The sequence below is a fragment of the Heteronotia binoei genome, chromosome 6 (assembly GCF_032191835.1).
Source record: "Heteronotia binoei isolate CCM8104 ecotype False Entrance Well chromosome 6, APGP_CSIRO_Hbin_v1, whole genome shotgun sequence".
Lineage (NCBI taxonomy): Eukaryota > Metazoa > Chordata > Lepidosauria > Squamata > Gekkonidae > Heteronotia > Heteronotia binoei.
Window position 1 is genome coordinate 82,915,511 of NC_083228.1, and position 24,098 is coordinate 82,939,608.

Genomic DNA, 24,098 nt, shown 5'->3' on the forward strand with positions numbered 1-24,098 from the left:
GGAGGCAGCTACAATGGGGTGCATAATTTAATGAAGTCCCACCATAGTCATTGTGAATTTGGTGCAGGTGAATAAGCAAATGAGAATCAACAGATATAATTCTCCCTTCATCTTCATGTTAGAAGGGCAGGGTCACAACATGAAATCCAGTATGAACTAGCACATATTGAACATTCCCCTCTTGTGCATTAGAAAAAAGTCCTTCCACTTGGGCTTCCTGTTCCCGCATTATCAGTGGGTAGAAGATCATCAGGAATTTGCAGATAGTGGAGCATGTAGTCTTATCAGGATATGATCCTCTGAATAAAAAAGCCATTACATTGCCCAAAGTGGGGAGGGTTTCTAGCTGAGATTTTAAAGTGCCAAACAGAAGTGCATAACTTAAAACACATTAAGTAGGTAATGTTTGGGCATGTTTTTTAGTTTAAGAGATGCAGGATTCTGGATAGCCAAGAGTTTCAGAGGAAATGCTTCTGAATATGGCTTTCACATTTGGAAGTGTGAGGAGTAGGCAGTGCTGCTTTGGGGAGCTTGTAGAGTTATGGTAATAGAATCTCATGCATGCCTGAACTGAGCACTCAAGCTTAAATATTTTGGTATTAATTCTCCCAGCATCTGCTAACACTGAGACAATCCACACAAAATCATAGCACACTCCATAAATGCTGGCTTCTCTGCACAGATACACAGGCCCTTTTGGCAATATCAGTCAAGGAAACCTATACCCAGCCCAACGATTGAATCCTAGCTCTTCACATGTGCATCTTCCTGGATATTCTATCTTTCTATTTATTAACAACACACTCGTGTTTTTTTTTTTCAAACCAGCTGGCATTATTAATATGTGGGGAAATATAGAAAATGGCAGTTTACACTTCAACTGACAAATTGGCTCATGCATCATATTGCTTAATGGGTCAGCATAAGTCTTTAAACTCTGGGATCAAGTCCAGAATTTGCACTTGAATTTGCACTATATGGAAAATCCTGCAATTGGATCTAGATATTCATTTCTTGCACTATTTGGCACATCTCACTTTCTCCCTTGCAATAAACTTTCTTGTTCTGCCCAGCTGCAAACTAATGAAGAGCTTTTACATACTGCTATCAAATAAGTCATCAGAGAGGCCTCATAACATCAGTATATAAGAAAAAGATAAGACATGAAGCATGATCCTAACTGTGTTTATTCAGAAGTAAATCTCATTGCATCCAATGGAACTAAGGGCCAGTTCCATGTTATGTGGCCACCACAAAGACTTTATATCAGACATGCAATGGAGGGTTTGCACTGCCCAGAATCATTCAGGCCCAGTTCTGATTACAACCACAGTGAACATGGAGACAGGGATTCAGCATCCCCCTCCCCACTGTTTAAGCATCCTGAAATGGCCCCAGAGAGCTGCTATTTGTTCCACTGCAAAAAGTATTTGTAGCCAGGTAAGTTGCATACACTTTGCAACAGAACAAACAACAAGTTAGATCCAGCCATTTCACTTGGCAAAGTAAGTCTTAAGCCTTACTCCAGCCTATGGAGTCTTCCTCTGACTTAAGTAACACTTCTTCTGGTGGAAGAGGAAAGCTCCTTAGGGTTGGGAGCAGGTGGGAGCAGGGGATCCCCCTGATTTTGCGGGCTCTTGCTCACTGCCAGCCAGCTGGTCAGCAGGGGGAAGCCCTGCCGCAACAGCCATCACTTGGTGCAGTGTCCCTGATGTGACTTCATGCAGAAATATTATCATCACACCAGGGGCATCACACTGTGACACTCTGGTATTTTGGGTAAAACTCTATGGTAACCATAGAATTTTGCCCCAAATGTCAGAGCATCACCACACAGTGTCCCCAGTAAGATGACATTTTGCATGACATCATCTTGTTGAGGGTGTTGTGTGCGACAATGTCACCTTGCTCCCCACTCCTGGAAAGCTTCCCCCACCCCTACTGGTGAGAGACTATGACCTGACAATCCTAATTGCCAAGTCCCCCCTGGCCACCTGTGAGGGATGAAGGGTGGGAGACTTTGCTGAACAGAATGGCTGGATCCACCCCAGCAGCTCCCCAGGGCAATTTCAGAACACAAAAGCTGTGCAAGAGGGAAGGCGGAAGCTGCTTCTCCTTACACACCAGAGTTGCAATCACAATGGGACAGCATGCATTAAAAGTGCAGTGCATTTCTGATACCAAGTGTACATGTAATATGTGAACTGGCCTTACTCCCTAACATGCTTAGGATTGCAGCGTTTGGGTGGTTCTTATGGTACCTTTGCTGCAAGGTTGCTGCTTCCACACTATCAACCCCATGCTGTATCAATAACGCTTGAAATGAAGATCTCCTCACTGTCTCCCAGGGAGCTTCAGTACATTTGGTATAGGCAGTGGTCAGATCATTTTCCCATTCCACACAGCTCCCTATTTCAAACTTCACCACTGTGAGTGTTAGCCATATGGAACCATCAGCCTTGCTGACCAGGTAATGCAAAATTCAACCTTTAGTCACCAGACTGAGCCTTTAGTCAATAAACTTTGTGCTTACTGAGCAACTGTGCTTATTTGGAAAAGATCAGCTCACAAGATATGTGTTTTGAACAGAAAGGAGAAGCATGCTAAACTGCCAATCTCAGAATGAGAAATAGGTGTAGTAAATAAGTAAATCCAGATGCCTCAGGAAAATGAGGTGATGTCACAGATTACATGGGAACGATAAACTAAATCTGATCTGGGGGAAATTCCTTCCTAACTTCTGATATGGTTGGTGGGTCAAGTAGTTCCACTGAGAATGCTGCCCAAGCTCATACCCTACAATAAAGCAACTGAAAGAGAACTGAAAAGGACAGAAAACTGTTGGCAGAGGAGCTGAGCTCTGGAACCATGGTGGAAAAGCAGAATCTGAAGATTATATCTACTGGTGACATCATTGTGTCTCTTTAGCACTTGCATCCTAACTGGAATATTGACCATTCTCCCTGACCAGCAGAAATACAGCTGTGATACTGACACCCCAAGAAGCAAATCCAGAATATGATCAGGTTTCATAAGAGAACCTGAAGGATAACTGCATCCCGGTTGCCAGTTTTCCAAGGGTGCGGTCACATGTCACATTAAAAGCGGGTGTGTAGCACTCAAATTTGAACCGCTGAATATTGATTCGATGCAGGGTCGTTCAGACAAGCATCCAAGAATGCTACTCATTCTGTTGTTGAGTGATCAGACATCCAATACTATCACGCTCTTTTCTTGGAGCATGCGTGATCAGGTGGTGATTTCTGGGAGGGGGGGGTCCATTGAACATGCGCCCAACTGTTTGGAGGTGGGAAATCAAACATTGCTTCAGAGGCAGGGGGGAAGGGGGAAAGTTTCCGGAATTAACGTTGCCGATTCAAACTAAGGAACTGCCAGCAATTACTTTCCTAGAAATTGGCAGTGACAATGATATCTGGAAATCCTCCATATTGAAAAAAAAAAAAAAATTTCCTATTCTGAATAGTGGGATAATGTCCCCCCCCACCTCCGATCCTGTGTTGATTGGAGAAGCAGAAGCGTCACCTCAAATTCCCAGATGATCTGGCAATGCGCATGTCTGCTGAGGCTTTTTTTTTTAAAAAAGGTGGGAGGGGCGGTAAACATTCCAAGGGGCAGTATCGTGCGTGAGCTGTCCAAACAGGAAAAAGCCGATATTGTGCTGCTTTTTTGAAAAAGGGTCGTACTTTCTGCGCTGTCAAATTAATGCGGCACTGATCCACAGCAAGTCAGAATGACCCTGGATGACACTCGATTGCCAGATGTGGATGTATGGACAAACATATTTAATCCGTCAGTGAGACAGAGCTGTGTTGCCACTAATGGTACGTGTGACCGTACCCCAAGTATTGAAATTACCATGCTTTTCTGTATCTAACAGGAAAACTGCATGCATTCTTGGGTTGTTCTAATATAAAGAGCATAAGGAATTTTCTGGCTTGCCATATTGCTATAACACATACCAACAAAAATCTGGCATAGCAGCCCAGACAGTGCCTTCATGGCACCTCCTGTTGTGGTAGCCTTAATAAAGGAAATGGTGAAAACAGCTACAGGCCCCAGTTTCTTCCTTGCAGTCCCTTTCTCCCAAATACATTTAAAACATGAAAGGGGTTGCGGGGTGTGCTTGTAAGCACAAACAGGCAAACATAAAACCAGAGCTTGGTACTATGATGTATGTGTACATGGAGGAAGTCACAGCAGCTTGTAAACTCTAGAATGTTTAGCATGTTTTGGCCTATTGTAGCAAATAAATATATGAAAGCAGACCAGACAAAAAGGTAAAACAGATAGTTTAATAGAGCCTAGCACAACGGAAACTGTGTGATGTCATAAGTACAAGCAGTTGAAGGGGAGTTTTATGGATCCCATGGACCACCACAAAGACCAATAAGTAGATCACATTGAACCTGAGTTCTCCCTAGAAATGAAAATGACTAAGCTGAAGTTATCATACTTTGGTCATATCATTAGAAGGCAGGATTCACTGGAAAGGATAATAATGCAAGGAAAAGCTGAAGGCAGTAGAAAAAGAGGAAGACCCAACATAAGATGGATTGACTCAATTAAAGAAGCCACAGCCTTCAGTTTCAAGACCTGAGCAAGACTTTCAATGACAGGATGTTTTTGTGGTCATTAATTTGTAGGGTTGCCGTGTCAGAAGTGACTTGACAGAACATGGCACATACATAAGCAGCAATGAGGTGCCCAAGTTAGAAGGATATTTGTACTGAAAGCCTAAACTAGATGTGATAGTCACAGATCCATGTGATTAAATTTGGATCTGCTCCAATCACATAGAAGGCCATGGATGGAGTCTGATTTAAAGAGCAAACAGGAAATGGGATGCTAAATATTCATACTTCAATTACCACTCTGCAGTTCCATCCGCCATCCCCCACATACTGAAGGCCAAATGAACTTGTGACTAACAAAGTCACATCAGCAGGTGCATGTGGAGGAGTGGGGAATCAAACCCGATTCTCCCACATAAGAGTCTGCACACTTAACCACTACACCAGACTGGCTCTCTTTTCTCTCATAGCCTTGGGGTATCAAAAGGAGTGGGCTTTGATCCCCCCCCCAGAAATATAAAACAATTTGGAACAGGAATAGCTGCTCAGGGTCCACGACACCTCTCACTTCTGCTTCTAGGATGCAGTTTTCTGTAGTGTATAAAAAATGTATAAACCTGTTTGACCAATGTTGACAGTGCACATTTGTATATGTCACAGGGAAGCAATTTTTCCTCTATCGTTTCAGCTATTGTCAAAACTCTGTTATGAAGTTGGATCAATAGTCTATCTATCCTCAACAGCAACCTTAATGGCTGCTCTACAGCAGAGATGGGCAAATTATAGATTGGGAGCCCACAGGAGCTTAACAATTTGATCTGACAGTGACCCACTGGAATATGGCCCTGGCTAAAGGCCTTCTGCTATCAAAAACTTGTTAAACACCCTGTGGGCAAAGTGCCACTAAAAGCCATTAATTGCAGCAGACAGAAAACAGTGCCACATCTGGTTCTTCACCTACTTTTCAGATTGGATGCTGCCTCTTCCTGTTTCACTGAGAAGAAGAATAGCTGCTGTTCAACTTGGAGCCCTCAAAAGCAGGTGAAGACCCAGTTATGGCTGAAATATTGTTCATCCCACTCTAGAGGAGCGAGGGCATTAAGAAAACTCCAGTTTGTCCATTTACTCTAATGCAATTTATTCCACAACCTATGTATACTTTCTTTGAAAAGCAGTTCCTGAGCCAAACCTGGAGATGTAGAAGTTCAAGGGCAGTGACTGTCATGTACTGGGACACAGCCACAGTCTCCACAAACAGCTTTGATTAGTCAAGCATTCATCATTGTACAGTGGCTTGAAATCACAGTAAGTGAGCCACAGCTCTCCCAATTAAAAAGGACACCATTTTACCCCCATGCTGTTTACACTGTTCCATTGTGTCCCCCAAGTTCAACACACTGAAGCAAACTTTAGAGTCTTGAAGATAATTTGTTAGAAAATTAGTACATTATAACCATTTAATGCTAGAAATTCACAATCCTGCTTCCTTAGCATCCTGTCAGTTGGATCTAAATATACAGGAAAAACTCAAGAAGGGTCTAAAAGCAAGAAGGAGCTATGTCTAGATGACAAAAAGGAGCAGAGAGGCAAAGAGGGTTGGATTTTAAAAAAATGGAAGAAGGGATGGAGGTGGTGTGCCACCTGAAGAGCAGCCAAGGCAACCAGGGTTTCAATTAAATTAACTAAAAAAAAGGTCTAAATTTCACATGTTCAGTGTGTATTCTGAACAAAGTACTGGCTCTTTGGCTACTGCTATGGTTATCTCTTTTTCAAATAGCCTGACCTCCTGAATGAGGCAAGCCAATGATTTCTTGTCAGTGGTTTGAGTCAGTACTTGGTGCTTGTCTTAGTCATGTATGGCTCACAGGTTTCCTATGACTGTCTACCATATTTCTCTGGAAGCTGTTCTAAATGTATAATCAGCATCACAGTTAAAATGCTGTGGGCATTCAGTACTTCCTTTCCACAGTATATATTAAATCAGATCTTTTTCCTTCTTTTCTTTCACGCAGTAGCATTTCCCACCACACTTCCCAGCTCAGCCAGCGCAACTTCTCATGCAGCCTGCATCAGCTCACAAACTGCTTTTGTGCCAAAGCTGGGGGTGGGGGGGAAGGGGCTCCAATATGGGCAAGAGTCAGCATGTTTTTGACAGATGTCATCAGAAAAATTACAACAGCAGCAAAAACAGAAAGAAAACCCCACCAAAAGAACAAAGGTTTGTAAAGGTGGAGCTGAGAGAAAGAAAGCTGGGGATTGGGGGGAGGGTATGAAAATAAGAAACCAAAACCCCAAGGAACAAAATAGAACAAAAAAAGAAGACCTGTGATGCAGAAGAGAAAGAGAAAGCCAGTGTACTAGAGCAGGTGAGGGACAGTCCATCTATAGCATTGGTAATTGCAATGCTAACTTGTGTGAGGGTGCGTCAGAAACAGGAGGAGGTCAAAGAAAACAGGGAGGGTAACAAATAATACCTAGGCATATCCGAATCAAGAAACTGCCTGCAAAAACACAAACAATCACATGGTTAGTGTGTGTTCCAATGGGTGGCAACAGCAGCGGCGGCAGCAGCAGCAACAGCAGCAGTTCCATAGTGCAGATCCCAAGGCCTACTACAAACAGCTCTTGCTGGCCCGTTGGCATGCCACTTCAAGCTGCAGCAGAAAATAGCAAAGCTTCAAGATCATTTAGATAAGGGCTGGATGGATCAGATGTTATTAGGGTTGCCAATCCCCAGGTGGGGGCAGGGGATTCCCCGGATGGGAGGCCCTCCCCCCGCTTCAGAGTCATCAGAAAGCAGGGGGAGGGGAAGGAAATGTCTGCTGGGAACTCTATTATTCCCTATGGAGACTTATCCAAGGGTATCTGGGGCTCTAGGGTGGGTCTGTCTTTTGAGACAGAGGTGCCAAATTTTCAATATAGCATCCAGTGCCTCTCCCCAAAATACCCCCCAAGTTTCATAAAGATTGGACCAGGGGGTCCCATTCTATGAGCCCCCAAAGAACGTGCCCCTATCCTTCATTGTTTCCTATGGAAGCAAGGCATTTAAAAAGGTGTGTGGTCTCTTTAAATGTGATGGCCAGAACTCCCTAAGGAGTTCAATTGTGCTTGTCACATCCTTGCTCCTGGTTCCACCCCCAAAGTCTCCTGGCTCCACCCCCAAAGTCCCTAGATATTTCTTGAATTGGACTTGGCAACCCTAGATGTTATGTTTGCTGATCAAATCCCTACATGCGGTGAGAAGCAAGGGAGGACTTGTCTTCTCCCACCTCACCTACTCTGTCTCTGAACACATTCTTCAGGGCTTAATATCTGAATTAGGCATACAGGTCATGTGGTCAATTTCCTAATAAAATGCAAGCATCTATTATGCCATACATACACCAGTTTGGATGCTAGTCCCCAGGCAGATCTTTGGAGGTAGAATAAGTGTCAGGTATGCTGGGCAGGTAGGTGAGCCCTTGCTCCCTACCTCATGTGAAGTGGTAATGAATGTGAGGACTAACACACTGAGAATTTCCATGGTGTAATGGATGAGGAACTGGACCTGCACTATGGAGACAGGAGTTCCGATCCCTGCTCAGTGATAATGCTCTCTGGGTCAAATTTTGCTTAGGCCTAACCTATCTCAAAAGGATCTTGTGAGGATAAAATGACCAAATCTGATATACACCACCTTCCTCACAAATGTGGAAAGTAACAGAACAGTCCTCATATACTGAGATCAAAAGATTGCAATGACAACTTGAATTCCTGGACTAAGTTCTGTCTCAGATCTTTACAACTGCCCAGACTTCAAAAGGTCGCCTTCGATGCAGAGACTATTCCATCAAATCTGAAGAAACCTTAATGTCCAATTTACAGCTGTGTGCTGCCACTGCAGGACTATGCAGGCTTAATGCTATGATAGTAAGGAATTCCAGAGATCTTCTCTTCATTTATAAGAATGAAACTAGTGGAAGTTCTTGTCATTGTCAATATGGGAATATAAAATAAGAGATCCCAAAAGATGGTTGCTTGGGGCTGGTTTCTGGGAAAGCCATAGGATCACACACAAAAGCAAAGCAGGGAGCTAAAGCAACAGGTTCAAAAGGCAGATGGCAAAGATTCCCACCCATAAGCCCTGCTCACTCCAGCAACATCAAGACCCAAAGCAATCCTCAAAAGCCCATGCAAAATTGAAGGATGGGGCATCTGGTAAACAGGGAATTTCCACCCCCTCCCCCTTAACTGCTGCAGTAGCTTTCCCCTTCTTCCTCCTCCTGACGATTACTGGCCATTTTTGATAACTCTGAAGTGTTGATCAAGAAGGAAGACAGTTTTCATTCATGAATGCAGCTAGGAATAATACTCATATACCAGGTAGAGATGCATACAAAGTTTCCTACCTCCCCTTTCCTTAATACAATCATTTTTATCCCCCTTGCTCTCAATGTTTTATAGCTTGACATATTTATTTTAATTGTATATTTTGCTATGGGTGTTTTGCAGAAAGTTTTAGCTAGTAAATGTCATGGATCAATTAAATAATAAAATGTAAACAAACCAATCTGTGCTAAACCCACTAATTCCTATAAAAGTCATGTTTAAATCTCCTGTTCACAGCTGGAGAGTGAGAAAGAACCGTATAAAACTATACCTAGAATATGCAGCTGAGCTTTACTCTAGTCACCAGGGTGAATCTGAGCATTCTGTAACTGGACTGCACAATAAGGGCAGTTTGCTTTCCATTCCTTTAGACCAATTCACCAACCCCCGTGTACTTCCCAGTCACATGGAAAATCTCTATGGACAGAATGGATTTCTGTCAGCAGGACTTCTTGGCCTCCTACCTCTTGCAACAGTGCAAAATACTCTGAAATATTGCTCCTGAGGCATGGGGAACTCCCATAAGCAACATAGGGGGAAGTTGGAGGTCTGCAGCTTCGGCAAAAAACTCCCCACCTATTGCTGTCAGCAGAAATTTTCCACTAGATCTAACCCATCAGCTTCCTTCATTCATCATATGTAAGACATTTTCAAGTAACCGGTATGCTGCTGTCCTGGATACTTGCAAACTAGTTGTTCTTATCCCCATTAGCCAAACACACTACCCAAGATCAAGACAGGAGAAACGCAACAGTTGAGCAACATCAGCAATAACAGCACTAAACATCTGTGTTGTGACAAGAGGTACTTTCCTTACAAGGTTTTTATATTTATTTGGTCAATTTATAGTCCGCCCTTTCCCATACGGGCTCAAAAATTATGTTCCTTTCCTTCCATATTAATCAATGCAACAGCCTCTTAGCTGATTAAAAAATAGTGTAGTTGTGAATAGAAGGTTTTTCTGCATCCTCATTTTACTCTCTGTTAAGTTACGAAGCGGTTTTCCTGTTCCACACATGCTTTGCTCCCTCTAGCGGTTGATTTGATATCAAAGAGTTTTATTTTCAGTATTTCAGAAAGGGCGTTTTCGCACTGACCTTAATCAGCAGCGACGCCCCTCTTCACCACGCAGGATCGGTGCGGATTTCGCACTAATTGCCGCGGAGCACCCGGAAGAGCCGGAAAGTCCCACGGCTTTTGCGGCGCAAACGGAATCCACCAAAAACCAGTTTCCATTTGCGCCGCAAAAGCCGCGGGACTTTCCGGCTCTTCCGGGTGCTCCGCGGCAATTAGTGCAAAATCCGCGCCGATCCTGCGGGGTGAAGAGGGGGTCGCTGCTGATTAAGGTCAGTGCGAAAATGCCCATTGAGAAGCCAGAAAGAAAGCTGTTTGATACTGAATTGGCTGCAAGAAGGAGCAGAACACATACAGAACAGGACACCAACCCGCCCCCCCCCCCCACAACCAAAGAAACAGGAACTTAACAGCAAATAAAATGAAAATGTGGGAAAGCCCAGAGTGACATAGCCTTGCTTTATGAGGTTCTTTGTTTTTATGTATATATTTCTTTATTAGTTTATTGGTTCTTCATTTGAGAGAGGAAAATCCTGTAGAAATTAATAGTAGTAGCAGCTCAGTGGGGGACAATTCTTGCTCCATTTAATACTGCCTCCCTGCAATCCATAATCCTTGGTCCAGGCCAACTCACTTCAAGACACTCCATCTTCCTTTTTAGCTCTTCTTCATCAGCTTCTGCTGTTTATCTCACACACTATCACTTTCCCTCATCCACCTTGCAACTGCCTCAACATTTTTACACTCACCTATATGTCTATAGGTTGTTCGGGTTTTTTTGCCAGAAGTTTGGACCAATGATGTATATTAAGTGTCTAATGAGAAACTAATGCTGAAGGGACAAGCCTGATAAGAGGTACTTGGCCATTTTACTAATGATAAAGTCAACTGTTTGTATATTTATGAGTTGTCTTGTTGTCTTCCTTTATTGCTATATTGGTCTTTGACTGTAATAAATATTGATTGATAATGATAAAGTAGACCTATACAGCAAGATACTTCTACATCCCAGCTTGGATCACACAGAAAATACCCACTGACTGAAAGGATTTCCATCAGCAGACTAGGACTTTTTCACCTTCCCCTCCTGCTTCATGTGAAATGCCCCCTGAAACACTGGTCCTGGGGGACAGTGGACTTCCACAAGCAGCATGGGGAAGCAATCAGAGATCTGCAGCAGGAGGGGGGAATCCTTTCCCTTGGTCCTCCAAAAGGTGAGACAAACCTTGAAATGGAATGCATGTGTGTTGTTGTTGTTATTATTATGCCATACATATTACTAAACTCAGTCTTCCATCTTCTGAATTGTAAATGCCACAACACAATACCATTTTCCAGGATTCATTTCCTGTCATACAGTGTTTGATGGAAGCACTACTACCGAAGTCCCAAGGAGCCTAGAAAAATCTCCAATCAGCTTCTGATATATCCTAGTTCTCTCACATTAACTTTCCCCAGAATATCAGTTCCAACTACATAAGACATGGAAGCAGTAACAGGCCTCTGAGACATCTGCACAAGCACCACTAAATTGTAGAACCATTGTTCAGTCACATTGCAATGATGGACCTGAGATGTATGAGGTTTGTTATTCTAGGCTGCACTGAAGCCTGGCTTTGGACTTACTCAGAAAGACGAGGAGAAACTACTTTGCTCATGCTATCATTTCAAAAGGCTTTTAAAATTCTGCCAGAGCCATTTTAATGTAACAAAAGAAAGTTAGAGTCCAGTGCCATCTTTAATATCAACAAAGTTCTGGTCAAGGTATGAGCTTTTGTGTGCATGCACACTTCTTCACATACACTTGTTCTACCTACCAGGATCTATCTTAATGCAACAAAGCAATTGTTGCCACATTACAAGAAGAGGAGTAATCCAAGAATCCTGTTCAAATGGGTATAGTCTCCTGGCCATTCAATGATAATGTGGCACATGTTCATGGCCGAGACTAAATGACATAAGGAAAATTAGCTTGTATGTCTGGAATATCTGCTACCAGCTTGGTCAGGGAGATGCCTAGAGAAAAAGGATTTAGGACCCAGTGGTCTTTCTCCTTGCTAGTCTAGACATTCAGCTAGTGGCAGCATGGCTTCAGCCTATTTGCTGCCTTGGCATAAGGGGGAGGGGCTTTGGGAATAAAGTCTCCTCCCTCATACTTAAAGCCAAATGACACATTACCTCTGATGTGTCAGGAAGCAAGGCAAATATGGGGGAACCAGTACAGGAGGGAAGGCTGAAGCCCATCCTCCTCCTGTGTCCCTCTCCTAAACCCTGGTATGGCTTGGGAAAGTTTGTTCCACAACATTCTGTTTGTCTGCAAAAAAGGACACAATCAGATTGGTATTCTTGGGATTCCCTTGTGTCACAGGTAACATGTAGTTTGGTTTACAGTCCTTGAAGACCTTCAAGGAGGCCTATTATGCCCCAGGTTATGTGAACATAGCATGCTGGGAGAATGAATGGTCAGACTCACCGATCATCCTGGGAAGGGGGGATGTATCCTGAAGACAGTATATTCAGAGAGAGGATGTTGGGGTCAATGAGGGATTCATCTCCTTCTGGGGTGTTTCTGATCCGACCTGCAAGGAGAAAATAATGCTGTTTATCTTTGCACTGCCTGACAGAAAGCTAGAAAGAGTACGTCTTTAAGCCTCTAAAGTGAAGTGACACCCCTTACACCGGTTTTCTCTTGTCAAACATTTTGAGGTCCAGACATGGCCACACACTACCAATGAATTTAAATGCTTCTCACCATATAGATCCATGCAGGTTGGGAACAAAGAGCAGCAGGAGTGGCCCTATCACATCATGACTATTTCTCATATAATTAGGCAACCTCTCAGAATTTGCCTGCATATGGCAAAGGTAATTACTTCAACCAAGCCTTCTAGCTCTGAGGTTTTAGGGCTAGACTAGCTCTTCATAATGTGCAATGCAGATGGCTTTCACTGTACTATATTCCAACATCACGTCTAAGTACTGCCTGCCTGAATTGACAACCTGAAGGAATTTTCTTACATTGTAGCCAGCAAGAATGCTTAAAACCCGACATCACCTAGGGACCATTGATGCTGTTTTTGACCAGCAGTTGTTAGCCTCTATATTAATATGGCAGCCTCTCAAGTTCTGGTAGAACTTAGGACTATGGCTGCTCTGTCCTGTTCAGGCAACTGTCTGACTTCAGCCATAGCTGAGATTCAGAAAACAGTAGAAACAAAAGGGAGTCAGGCACAGCTTTGCTTACCCACAACCAGCTCTCGTACTTCCTTCCAGCGGATGTGGCTGCCTGTCTCATGCACCAAGGTGACTGTGATTCTCCTTTGGATTCCCTGCCATCCATCATGCCCAGAGAGAAATGGGACAGTTGTTACAACTCTTGTGACTGTTGGTGGGGCTAACACCTTTCACCCTCACCCTCTTTTTGGTAATTTTGAAGAACAAAAATGTTTGTCTCTTTTCTAATGACTGCAAAGAAAGGGGGACGGATGCATTCGCCACTGCAGATCACATCTTTTCAAGTGGTCTTTCAAGGAGATGATCTACAGCATGGTCCATATTCTTCCTCCACTCTCAAATCTTTTTGTGGATTGCTTGCTTTGAAGTCCACCTTGTCAGAGAAGGGGAGGACTGTAGATCATTGTGCCAATCAACTCCAAAGGACCAGTTGTTTGGGGCAAAACATGTTTGTTTTTCATGAGGGATGGTGTTGCCTCCTACATCATCAATTTTCATGTAGAAAAAAACAAAATCCTGTGAAAATTTAGAGTAGCACTAGTGATGGGTCAGTGAGCTAAAGGGATGAGCCAGAAAATACCTGGTGTAACAGGAATGTTCCATGGCAAGGCATTCCTCCACGGTGATCCACAACAGCAGGGATATAGCTGGAAAAGAGAACTTCAGTAAGACCAAATATGGAATGTCTGCCTATATCCTCCAGCCCCAGAAACAGGACAAGCAAATTAGCAAGACTCATCTGGATTGATTCCCAACATTACCATGCTAGAGGCATGTTCACATATTAGTTTGGGATTTTTTTGCACAGGACAGTTGTGTGTTAGCTTTGCACTGATGTGTAATCACCACTGTGATTCCAAACCACAGTCCCATTAAGGGACCTAAATGTCAGAAAGGAATAATTACTACTGCATCACATCAGTATGGTCTGTATGCCTTCAGGCATAATGCTGGAATTGGGATGGATTGCAGCATCCATCCTTTGATTTCAAAGTACAGTAAAAGCTTTGCTATCTCACAGCCATTGGGGATGAAAGTGTTGTGGGTTAATCATATGTGTTGATACTTCACTCTCTTGCCCAAGGGACTGCACCACAACCACATCCCACTCCATTGGGAATGCCATGGTAACAGTCCTCCTGGTCTGGTGGGACCCTTCCCCTTCCTCCCATGCATTCAAACTTACTGAAATGTGAACAGTAAAATACCTTCTCAACTGCAAGGCATTCAGAGTTAAGAATCAGAGGGGAAGAGTTCCTGGTTCTAGAGAAACGTATCCCCAGATAAATTAGTATGATCATATTGTGCAGCACAAAGATAGTACACTGAATTATGCATGATCTCACCTGCTAAGAAATTTATTGATACCTCTTTTTCAGTGGGCAGTATTTCTGCCCCCCCCTCAAGTTTGACTTTTACATACTCAGTATTTATTCATTTAGAAAATTTCTATGCCAGCTCTCCAGCGAATCTGCTCAAAGGGACTTGCAAGGTAAAACATGATTTTTAAAAAGTGCACAATTAATTAAACATTAGTAAACTATTAAAATCCAGTATTAACATACCTTCCAAAATTTCTATGAACCATTTTGAATATGTGGCTTGCTTTCAGCTTGCATTTAAAACATTCATCATTGGATGGAAGGGAAGACTTGCAAATTAAATGTGTGTGTGTGTGTAGGAAACGTTCTGTCTGTGTCATACTTTATGGAGCAAATGGACCACTTGTGAGGTGTCTGGACCCCAATTTAGAACCCCAAGAGGGACAGAATCCCCATGTGTAGTTTAAAAGTGGCTATATTACTTCAACCATGGATTACCAAGGGCCTGATGTCAGTGCCTGAAGAGCTTTAGATCAAGAGAGAAAGAATTAAATCCCTCAGGGGTCCTCTCTTCACAACTAGAGTTGAACCTCACCTTCAGATTACTGGTGACATTTCTTCTTAAGCTTCCTGAAGGCCTGGTTTAAATAGTGAGGAAATAGCACTAGTGCCCTTTTGCACTTAGTTTCACAAGACATCAAGGTCCTGGGAGCCTAGTTGTATTGACAGTATTGCTATAACAACTGGCTGGAGCTCCATCAGCTGCGGCTCTTGCCTTGCTATAGCAGCAGCATGTCTTAAAAGGCTCACATCTGTATCAGCAGTATATGAGGGTGAGATACTGGGCTGTTAGCTTTGGCTCCCCCCACACAACTTCAGGATAGGGTGAGCAAATAACAATGGGGACAGAACTCTTATACCTTTCATATTCACATAGAAGGGGGGAAATGGCAGGAACAGTACCGTTGCATTGTGGAACAGGCTTCCTTAGGAAGTGATGGGCTCTCCTTTGGAAGATTTCAAACAGAGGCTAGATGGGCATCTGACAACAATGCTGATTCTGTGAACTTAGGCAGTTCATGAGAGGGAGGGAGGAAAGGTTGCATCAGTGCTTAGTTCTCATCACCCTTTGCCATTTTGGGGTTAGGAAAAGAGCCAGTTTGGAGTAGTGGTTAAGTGCACAAACTCTAATCTGGGAGAATCGAGTTTGATTCCCCAGTCCTCCACATACACATGCTGAGTGACCTTGAGTCAGTCACAGTCCTTGAAAGAGCTGCTCTCTCAAAAGCAGTTCTTGAAAGAGCTCTCTCAGAAATGAAAGGAGATTGTAACTGACTAAGACTCCAAGTGAAGGGCAGGGTATAAATCCAATCTCTCATCCTCTTCTTCTCCTCCTCCTGGCCAGCTTGGTCAGGGATCCTGGAGAGTTCCCCCCCTCTCTTCTGGGCATGGAGCAGGGGGCAACTGGGTGTGTGTGTGTGGTGGGGTTATTTGTGAATTTCCTGCATTGTGAGGGAGTTGGACTAGATGAGTCTGGAGGTCTCTTCCAGCTCTATGATTCTAAGAAGTATGTGCTAAAATTTCTTTGTCGATATGATTGTTAAAGGTACAGGTGATCAGTGCTTCTTTACCTTTAGTCACTCTACCTTTGAGTAAGAAATAATTTGGTGTAGAGTGCAGCTTTTCATCCCTACATGGGTCTTTCCCACCCCCTGAACCATCTCCAAAGTTTGTGCACAGCTTGCAATTTTCTGCTTTTGCTCAATGGACACATGAAAGCAGGTGAATTGTAGAAAGGCAAAAGGAGGCTTGCAGGGTTCTGAGTGCATTGAATAAATCTCAATCAGACTCCTGCAGAGCTGAATTTGCTTTAGAAGGTGTCATTTTGCCCCATGGTCTCAGACTGGGCCCCTGGGCCCCTATGGGAAGAGGCAGGCTCCCCAAGGTTCCTCCTAGGGATGTTACCAGTAACATGAATGTGAGCAGACTATGTCGACTGAACTTTTAGAACTGGTGTCCCTGCTTGCAAATGACTAAATAGTATTGGGAAACCATGATGCATTGGTTGCTATAACAACCTACAATTGAAAAAGGTGTGACTGAAACCGGTATTGTGGACTACCTTATTGTGGATTTATTTCTTGCTGCATTGATGGACCCTGGATTCAAGTCAAGGAATGACAGCCATTGAGGATTCCATTTTCTACTATTGACTTTTCCATGCATTGACAGTGGGAATTTTGTCTTTTGTGTGGTACTGTATCTTTAAGATTATATGTGTTTGTGCTACTCAGTTTTTGCTGTTTTTTTTCTCATCCATACTAAGTATATGTTTGCTTGTACCCCTATGGGAGGAAGCAGGCTCCCCAAGGTTCCTCCTTGGTCCAGGTGAGAGGGATCATTTTAGAATATTTCCCTCTTTTCTATTGTGGGTTGCTGTACCTCACTGTGGGCCCCTTTAAACCAATGTGTCCTCCTTCTGCGTGTAAGTATCATTTCCCCTTCACTGGTTCCTTCCTGGGCCAACCTTCTAGCCCTTCCCTTAGTCCTGGGTAGGGTTGCCAGGTCCCCCTTGATCACCGTCAGGGAATGGGGGGTAGAGGATAGGGTTGCTATATCCAGGTTGGGGAACTTCTGGAGATTTGGGGATGAAGCCTGAGGAGGACAGTGTAGTACAATGCCACATAGTCCAACTTTCAAAAAATCCATTTTCTCCAGGGGAACTGATCTCTGAAGTCTGGAGATGAGCTGTAATTCCTGGAGATCCCCAGGTCTCTCCTGGTGGCTGGCATTCATAGTCCTGGCAGCCTTTGCAGCTTCCTGATTTGCACCAGGATAGGGTTTATGGCTCTGCCTGAGGGTGCTTGCCACATCATTTGCCCAAGGCTTGCCCTTGCCCTGGATCTGTGTGCCTCTCCACAGAAAGCCTCTAAACCACTTTCTGCTGGCTGTTGGGGACTAGGGATGTGAAAAAAAAAAAATCGGTAGTACATGGATTTGGAAATATACAGGGGGAAAAATATGGAATCCCGTATATTTCTGAATTCCGTAGTCGGAATAGCCACATATACGGTAGATGCGTGGCTATTTCCGAATATATGGCCCCATTATAACCTATGGACCATTAAAATCAATGGCAAATAGGGTATATTTGAAGCCGCCTGGAGAGTAGGGGGTTTGAGGGAGAGCCCCCAAATTTGCAGGGGACCTACAGGGGACTCTCCCCTACAAACCCCCCAAGTCCCAAAAAGATTGGGCCAGGGGGTCTAATTCCTGGGGCACCCAAAGCCAAACCTAACTTCACACCAGAGAATCTCTATAGGACCCAAATGCACTATATACATCTATCTACTCTATGAACCCTGCCACACAAAACACAATCTGCTCAAGGTCTGCTCTGCAGACCTGGCTGCAGCAAACCCAGATGCCAGCTCTCCAGCCATGCCCCAAAGAATGTGGGGAGAGCTGGCCAAGCACAACAAGCCTTCTGGCTCTGGATCTCTCACCCAGGTGCCAGCTTCCCTGCCACAAAACACACAATCTACAGATGCCAGCTCTCCAGCCCTGCCCCAAACAACATGGGGAGAGCTGGCCAAGCACAACAAGCCTGCTGGTTCTGGGTCTCTCACCCAGGTGCCAGCTTCCCTGCCACAGAACACACAATCTACAGATGCCAGCTCTCCAGCCCTGCCCCAAACAACACGGGGAGAGTTGGCCAAGCACAACAAGCCTGCTGGTTCTGGGTCTCTCACCCAGATGCCAGCTTCCCTGCCACAGAACACACAATCTACAGATGCCAGCTCTCCAGCCCTGCCCCAAACACCATGGGGAGAGCTGACCAAGCACAACAAGCCTGCTGGCTCTGGGTCTCTCACCCAGGTGCCAGCTTCTCCCCCCAAAAAACCCCAGAACCAGGAAAAGGGACAACAGGAGAAGGCCAAGAAACTCAACTGTTTAAAAAGTGGCCTTTTCACCAATAAGAAACCTCAGGCCAAATCAGTCAACAACACCCCCCCCCCCCTAAAACCAGAACCAAGAAAAGGGGGACAACAGGACAGGAAGATGCAAAACCTGCAGCAATAGAGAATAGATCCAAACAGAAGGCCAACACAAACTCAACTGTTAAAAAGTGGCCTTTTAAACAATGAAAATTAGGCCAAACAGCACCCCCCCCCCAAGAACCAGAACCAGAAGAGAAAAGGAACAGCAGCAGCACAACACAGCAGCAACAAATCAAACACAGAATCCTTTTAAAACAGTAAAAAACTTAACTTTTAACAATACAGGAACTTTACCAACCCCTCCCCACCAAAAAACCCCCCTTCAACCTAACCCCAAGAAATCCAAGCCACCCAAATCAGGAAAAGTAAAAAGACACTGCACTTTTAAAAGTCCTCTCACTAAAGTAAGATATGGGCAAATTGGCAAAAACCTCCCACCCCAGGCCCCCTCCCCCAGCAGAACCCCCTAACCCCAAATAAGCTACCCACCACCCAAATCTGAATAAGTAAAGGGACTCCAAGTCTTAAAAAGTCCTTTTACCAACTAAAATAAAAACAAGAACCCCACGACTGTCTTACCTTAGACGTCTTCTCTACTCCAGGCAAGTCTGGTAAGGCTGAGAGAGAGCAGCAGCAGCTGAGGCCAAGGGCCAGCACAGCACAATCTCTCTCTCACACCAACACACACCATCACAGCAGCAATGGAGGAGTCCAGCCAGGCAGACTCCTTAAAAAGTTTCTCTGGCCCTACGGAGAGCAGTTTCAAAAAATAGCACTGCTCTGTAATTGGCCAGACAACAGTGCTTACTTGGATACCCAAGTAAGCAAAAGATCAAAAGAACAACAATGTTGCTGATGGCTGGGGGATCAGCTACACAACAGCCCTGCAAAGAATGCATTTGCAATGCATTTTGCAAATGCATGCTTTGGATTGGCTGCTGGGGCTCCTCTTCCCCCTCCCCCCCTCCCTGATCCCAGGGAGGCTATGGGAGAGGCGGGAAAAGGTACCAAAGACGGGAAAGGAGGCAAGCAGCTCCCCTGAGGCTGCAGAAGCCCCTTTCCCACCTTTTCCATGGATTTCCGTATACTTCCGAATATCTATACAGAAGTATACGGGGAGCCATACTTGGCTCCCACATAATGGGCCCCAATTGGATTTGGCTGTATGCGATTCCGTATACAGCCGAATCAGGGGTGATTCGGCAGTTGATTCGGTTCAGCTGAACCGAATGCACACCCCTATTGGGGACATCCTACCACCACCCAGGCCTCATAGTGGCTTTCAGCTGGCCGCACAAGAGCTTGTCATGTGAACCTCCACTTTAATCATTGGCAAAGATACCCTTAGCAAATTCACTAAAGCTTTGGTTAGAGCTGTCTGGTGGGTGAATTTATTAGTGATTGTTTCTGGAACCAAGAGTTAACCACCAACCTCTGCCCTCCCCTCTACAGGCAAAAAGAGTCACTTACTCGCCATTGGCCTCCAGCTCACAGATCTCAAAGAAGACCATCAGGTCGTACTTGCACTGGCAGGGCCCAATGCTGGGCCTTGTCATGGCACTCAGCTTTGTTGCAGGCACTGCAATGGAAAGACATTGGAATTACAGGGAAAAAATAAAGGGAAATGAGCCCTGCTATCTCAGATGGGAGCTTTGTTTTATGGTATCATGCAGAAAGGGTCAGGACAGCCAGATCCATCAGTAGTGGCTTTTTAAGATCAGAAGAGCCAGCGCTAAGATCCAGCCATGAGGCTTTTGGTTTCAAACATATGGCGAGAAAGAAGGATGAGGCTATACTACAACCTGCATCATCACAGAGAAGGTTACATTCTGAAAACACCTCCTCTTGCAGCTTTTGATAAAGTTCCTCATCAAAGGCTCCTAAGTAAGCTCAATAGTCATAGGGTGAAAGGACAAGTCATCTCATGGATCAAAAGCTGGCTAATTAATAGGAAACAGAGAGTGAGTATAAGTGGGCAATTTTCACAGTGGAGGGTGGTAAGCAGTGAGGTACTGCAGGGCTCAGTACTGGGTCCAATGCTTTTTAACTTGTTCATTAATGATTTGGAGTTGCGAGTTAGCAGTGAAATGGCTAAGCTTGTGGATGACACTGAATTGTCCAGGGTGGTGAGAACTAGGGAGGATTTTGAGGCACTCCAAAGGGATCTGTTGAGGCTGGGCGAGTGGGTGTTAACATGGCAAATGAGGTTCAATGTGGCCAAGTGCAAAGTAATACACATTAGGGCCAAAAATCCTAACTATAAAAACATGCTGACGGGGTCCTAACTGCCGGAGACTGACCAAGAGAGAGATCTTGGAGTTATGGTAGAGAACTCACTGAAAATGTCAAGACAGTGTGCCACTGCAATAAAAAAGGCCAATGCAATTCTGAGGATTATTAGGAAGGGAATTGAAAACAAATCAGCCAGTATCATAGTGCCCCTTTTATAAATCGATGGGGCAGCCTCATTTGGAATTCTGGTCATCACACCTCAAAAAAGGTATTCTAGCATTGGAAAAAGTCCAGAAAAGGGCAACTAGAATGATTAAAGGATTGGAACACTTTCCCTATGTAGAAAGATTAAAGTGCTTGGGGCTCTTTAGCTTGGAGAAACATCAACCGAGGGTGACATGATTGAGATTTACAAGATTATGCATGGTATAGAGAAGGCAGAGAAAGAAGTACTTCTCTCCCTTTCTCACAATACAAGAATTTGTGAGCAATCAATGAAATTGCTGAGCAGTTGGATTAGAACAGATAAAAGGAAGCACTTTTTCACCCAAAGGCTGATTAATACATGGAATTCGCTACCACAGGAGGTGGTGGCGGCTACAAGCATAGATGGCTTCAAGAGGGGATTGGATATACATATGGAGCAAAGGTCCATCAGTTGCTATTAGCCAAAGGGTATAGATGGAACTCTCTGTCTGGAGCAAGTGATGCTCTGTATTCTTGGTGCTGAGGGGAGGGGGTCAACAGTGGGAGGACTTCTACTGTCCTGGCTCCACTGATGGACCTCCTGGTGGCACCTGTTTTTTTGGTGACAGAGTGTTGGACTGGATGGACCATTGGCCTGATCCAACATGACTTCTGTTATGTTCTTATGCAGTGAAATGTATTAGGTCTATTAAAGTCAATAGCAACTAAAATCAACAGCACTGAATACTGTATTTCAGTGAGTGCTGAGACACCCTTACAAAAACAGGTCCCTAAAAGTTACTCATAGACAAACAATTTTTTTGTCTTGTCTGCTCGCACCCACATTAGCTGTCTGCTTTTTAAATGAAAGAAGACAATTTTCCTCACCATAGATGAGAAGCTGCTTGCAAGCACAGACTGAGAGAAGAAACATGTGAAGACTTGGAAGGTTATCAGAATTTCTTGGTGATGGAGGCAGACACTTTGGGATGACCCAAGAAGAGGCCAACCTGCCAACCACTTGAGAGTATATGCCAAGAGACTGGGTTATTGAAGCTGCACCCTTGTACTGCAGCTCTCAGGTTTTGTTTTTGTAAGACCTAGAGGATTTCTCTGTAGCAAAACCTGTAATATGTTTTAGTGCCATATTGTAGATAACAATAGAGACCTCATCCATGGTATACCAAAACACAATATTAAGGGGGGGGGGGGTCATTTTCTCTTCCCATCACTTTAAAATGTTTGTGTGTTTTTAAAAGGCTGAGACAAGAGTCCAAAAAGGGTTTAACTGGTTAAATCTCTGCCTATCCCTGCAGCTGAAGAGCCGCATTGGCACCTGACTCATTGTTAAACCTAGAGGGTTAGTGTAGTGAAGGCAGGCTGGGAACATGGCAGGGGAGCAGACAATTGGATGATTATTGGAAGGCTTTGGGCAGGCTTAAACCACCTGAGTGAAATATGAGTTATTTCTCTTCCTATTTTCTAGGGGCAGACAAATCAGTAAAGGTAAATTAATTGAGAGGGAATTGATTTAAGAGGATCTAATAGGAAAAAGCTTTGAGGAAAACAAGCTGAAGGGAATTAAGAAAAAAGGAATATACATTTCTCAAATTGAAAGAACTCAACATTGCTTTGCTAGGCAGGGGATGAATTTTACAGGGACCAATTAAAAGGTGCCCAAGATATTGTAGCCCCTTCCTATGCCAAAATGTAGAGGAATAGTTGATTTTGCTAGCATCAAGCAACTTCAAAATGTGATCTCAGTGCTGGGAAATCAATACAAGCAGTGTTAGCAGGGACACCAGAATTCGCAACTGGTGAATAATCCTCCCTATGAATCTCACTGTCTCTGGGAGCACCCACTCACAACAGCCTTAATTCTCTAACTCTGGAAGTATATACATTCCAGAACTGAAATGATCTTGCTCCAATCTACATGGGATTACAAGGGGACAGCTGCACTCTTTATGAGCACATTAGAATACTAAACCACAGCAGTCTTGTGGGGCCTGTCCTCCATCTCCTGCCCTTCCAGCTCTTAGACCATGCTAAATGAAGAGCAACCTCTTTCCTACCTGGTTTGGACAATGGCATGACCCGTGGAAAATGACGTCGGGATGGTCTTAGGGGGCTGTAAAAACAAAAGGAACACCAATTAAATAAAGGTGACACAAAGAGTATAAGGCTGAAGCAATCCCTGTGGGCCCAGTGTAGACCTCAGTGGCAGCTAGTGTCATTTGAAGGAAAGGGTGCTGGGCTTTGATCAGAGAAAACTGGGTTCAGGTTCTGGTATCTATGAAGCTCATTGGATGAGCTTAGGCCAGTCACTTCTCTCAGTCTAACCTCAGAAACAAGGTTGTTGTGAGGATAAAATCAGGATGAATGCCTCCCTGACACTGGAGAAAGGGCAGAATAAAGAGAGAAAGATAGCTTTCTATCAGCCAGACTTATAAGTGCCAGTTCCTAATCATGGACTGCGAACCCAAGGGGGACAGGGCAGTTACCTTTACCCATCCAAGAATCAAGACTAACCAAGGCTTTTGGTGGCTCATTCACATATAGTCCTGACTAACCACCTGACCAATTTACATCAGGCTCTCATGGTTGCCTTGGTCAGGACCTGCATAATTTTACCAATGTTAAAGCATTATGTGCCCATTACCTAAGTTACATTTAGCTGAACTAGAGCCAGTGAGAAAAGCAATTCTCTGTGGGTACCACTTGTCATGCAGATGATACATACCTGAGGACATCCTTGCAGAGAGGGGGGAAAGGATGCTGCTGGTAGTGTCCAAATACTTCAAAGACAATTGGCTGACTCTTAATGTACTCAATAAAAGATTTAGTCACTTCCACTGCAATCTGAATGACAAGGCAGAAGGTGTTTAAGAACACATCAAAGAAATGTAAGTTGAAACACTGACTAAATAGCCAAAGGTTCCTAGAACAAGTCACACACAACTTACCATTCACTTGAGTTCTAAACTTGAAAAACCAAACACTTAAGTTTGAGTATATGATTTTTATTAGGATGTTAACTGTAGGAAGAGTTATTACTGAATTGTTAATAAATAAGTACATTTATTAGC

The 24,098-nt window shown here is 44.0% G+C and overlaps 1 protein-coding gene across 20 annotated transcripts in view; it reads right to left on the bottom strand.

The window, feature by feature from the left end:
• Window positions 1-24,098, bottom strand: part of KIF1A (kinesin family member 1A) — a 200,920-nt gene that overhangs the window by 17,897 nt on the left and 158,925 nt on the right. For 10 of the 20 annotated variants that reach the window (XM_060241991.1, XM_060241984.1, XM_060241981.1 and 7 more), the window contains 7 exons: window positions 23,753-23,871; window positions 23,085-23,140; window positions 20,062-20,170; window positions 13,849-13,915; window positions 13,279-13,363; window positions 12,508-12,613; window positions 7,067-7,093 (listed from right to left, as the gene is read on the bottom strand). In XM_060241991.1, the coding sequence (XP_060097974.1) occupies window positions 7,067-7,093; window positions 12,508-12,613; window positions 13,279-13,363; window positions 13,849-13,915; window positions 20,062-20,170; window positions 23,085-23,140; window positions 23,753-23,871 (569 nt within the window). The remainder of the gene's footprint in view (window positions 1-7,066; window positions 7,094-12,507; window positions 12,614-13,278; window positions 13,364-13,848; window positions 13,916-20,061; window positions 20,171-23,084; window positions 23,141-23,752; window positions 23,872-24,098) is intronic. The other 10 variants (XM_060241983.1, XM_060241992.1, XM_060241985.1 and 7 more) reach the window with 1 other exon arrangement.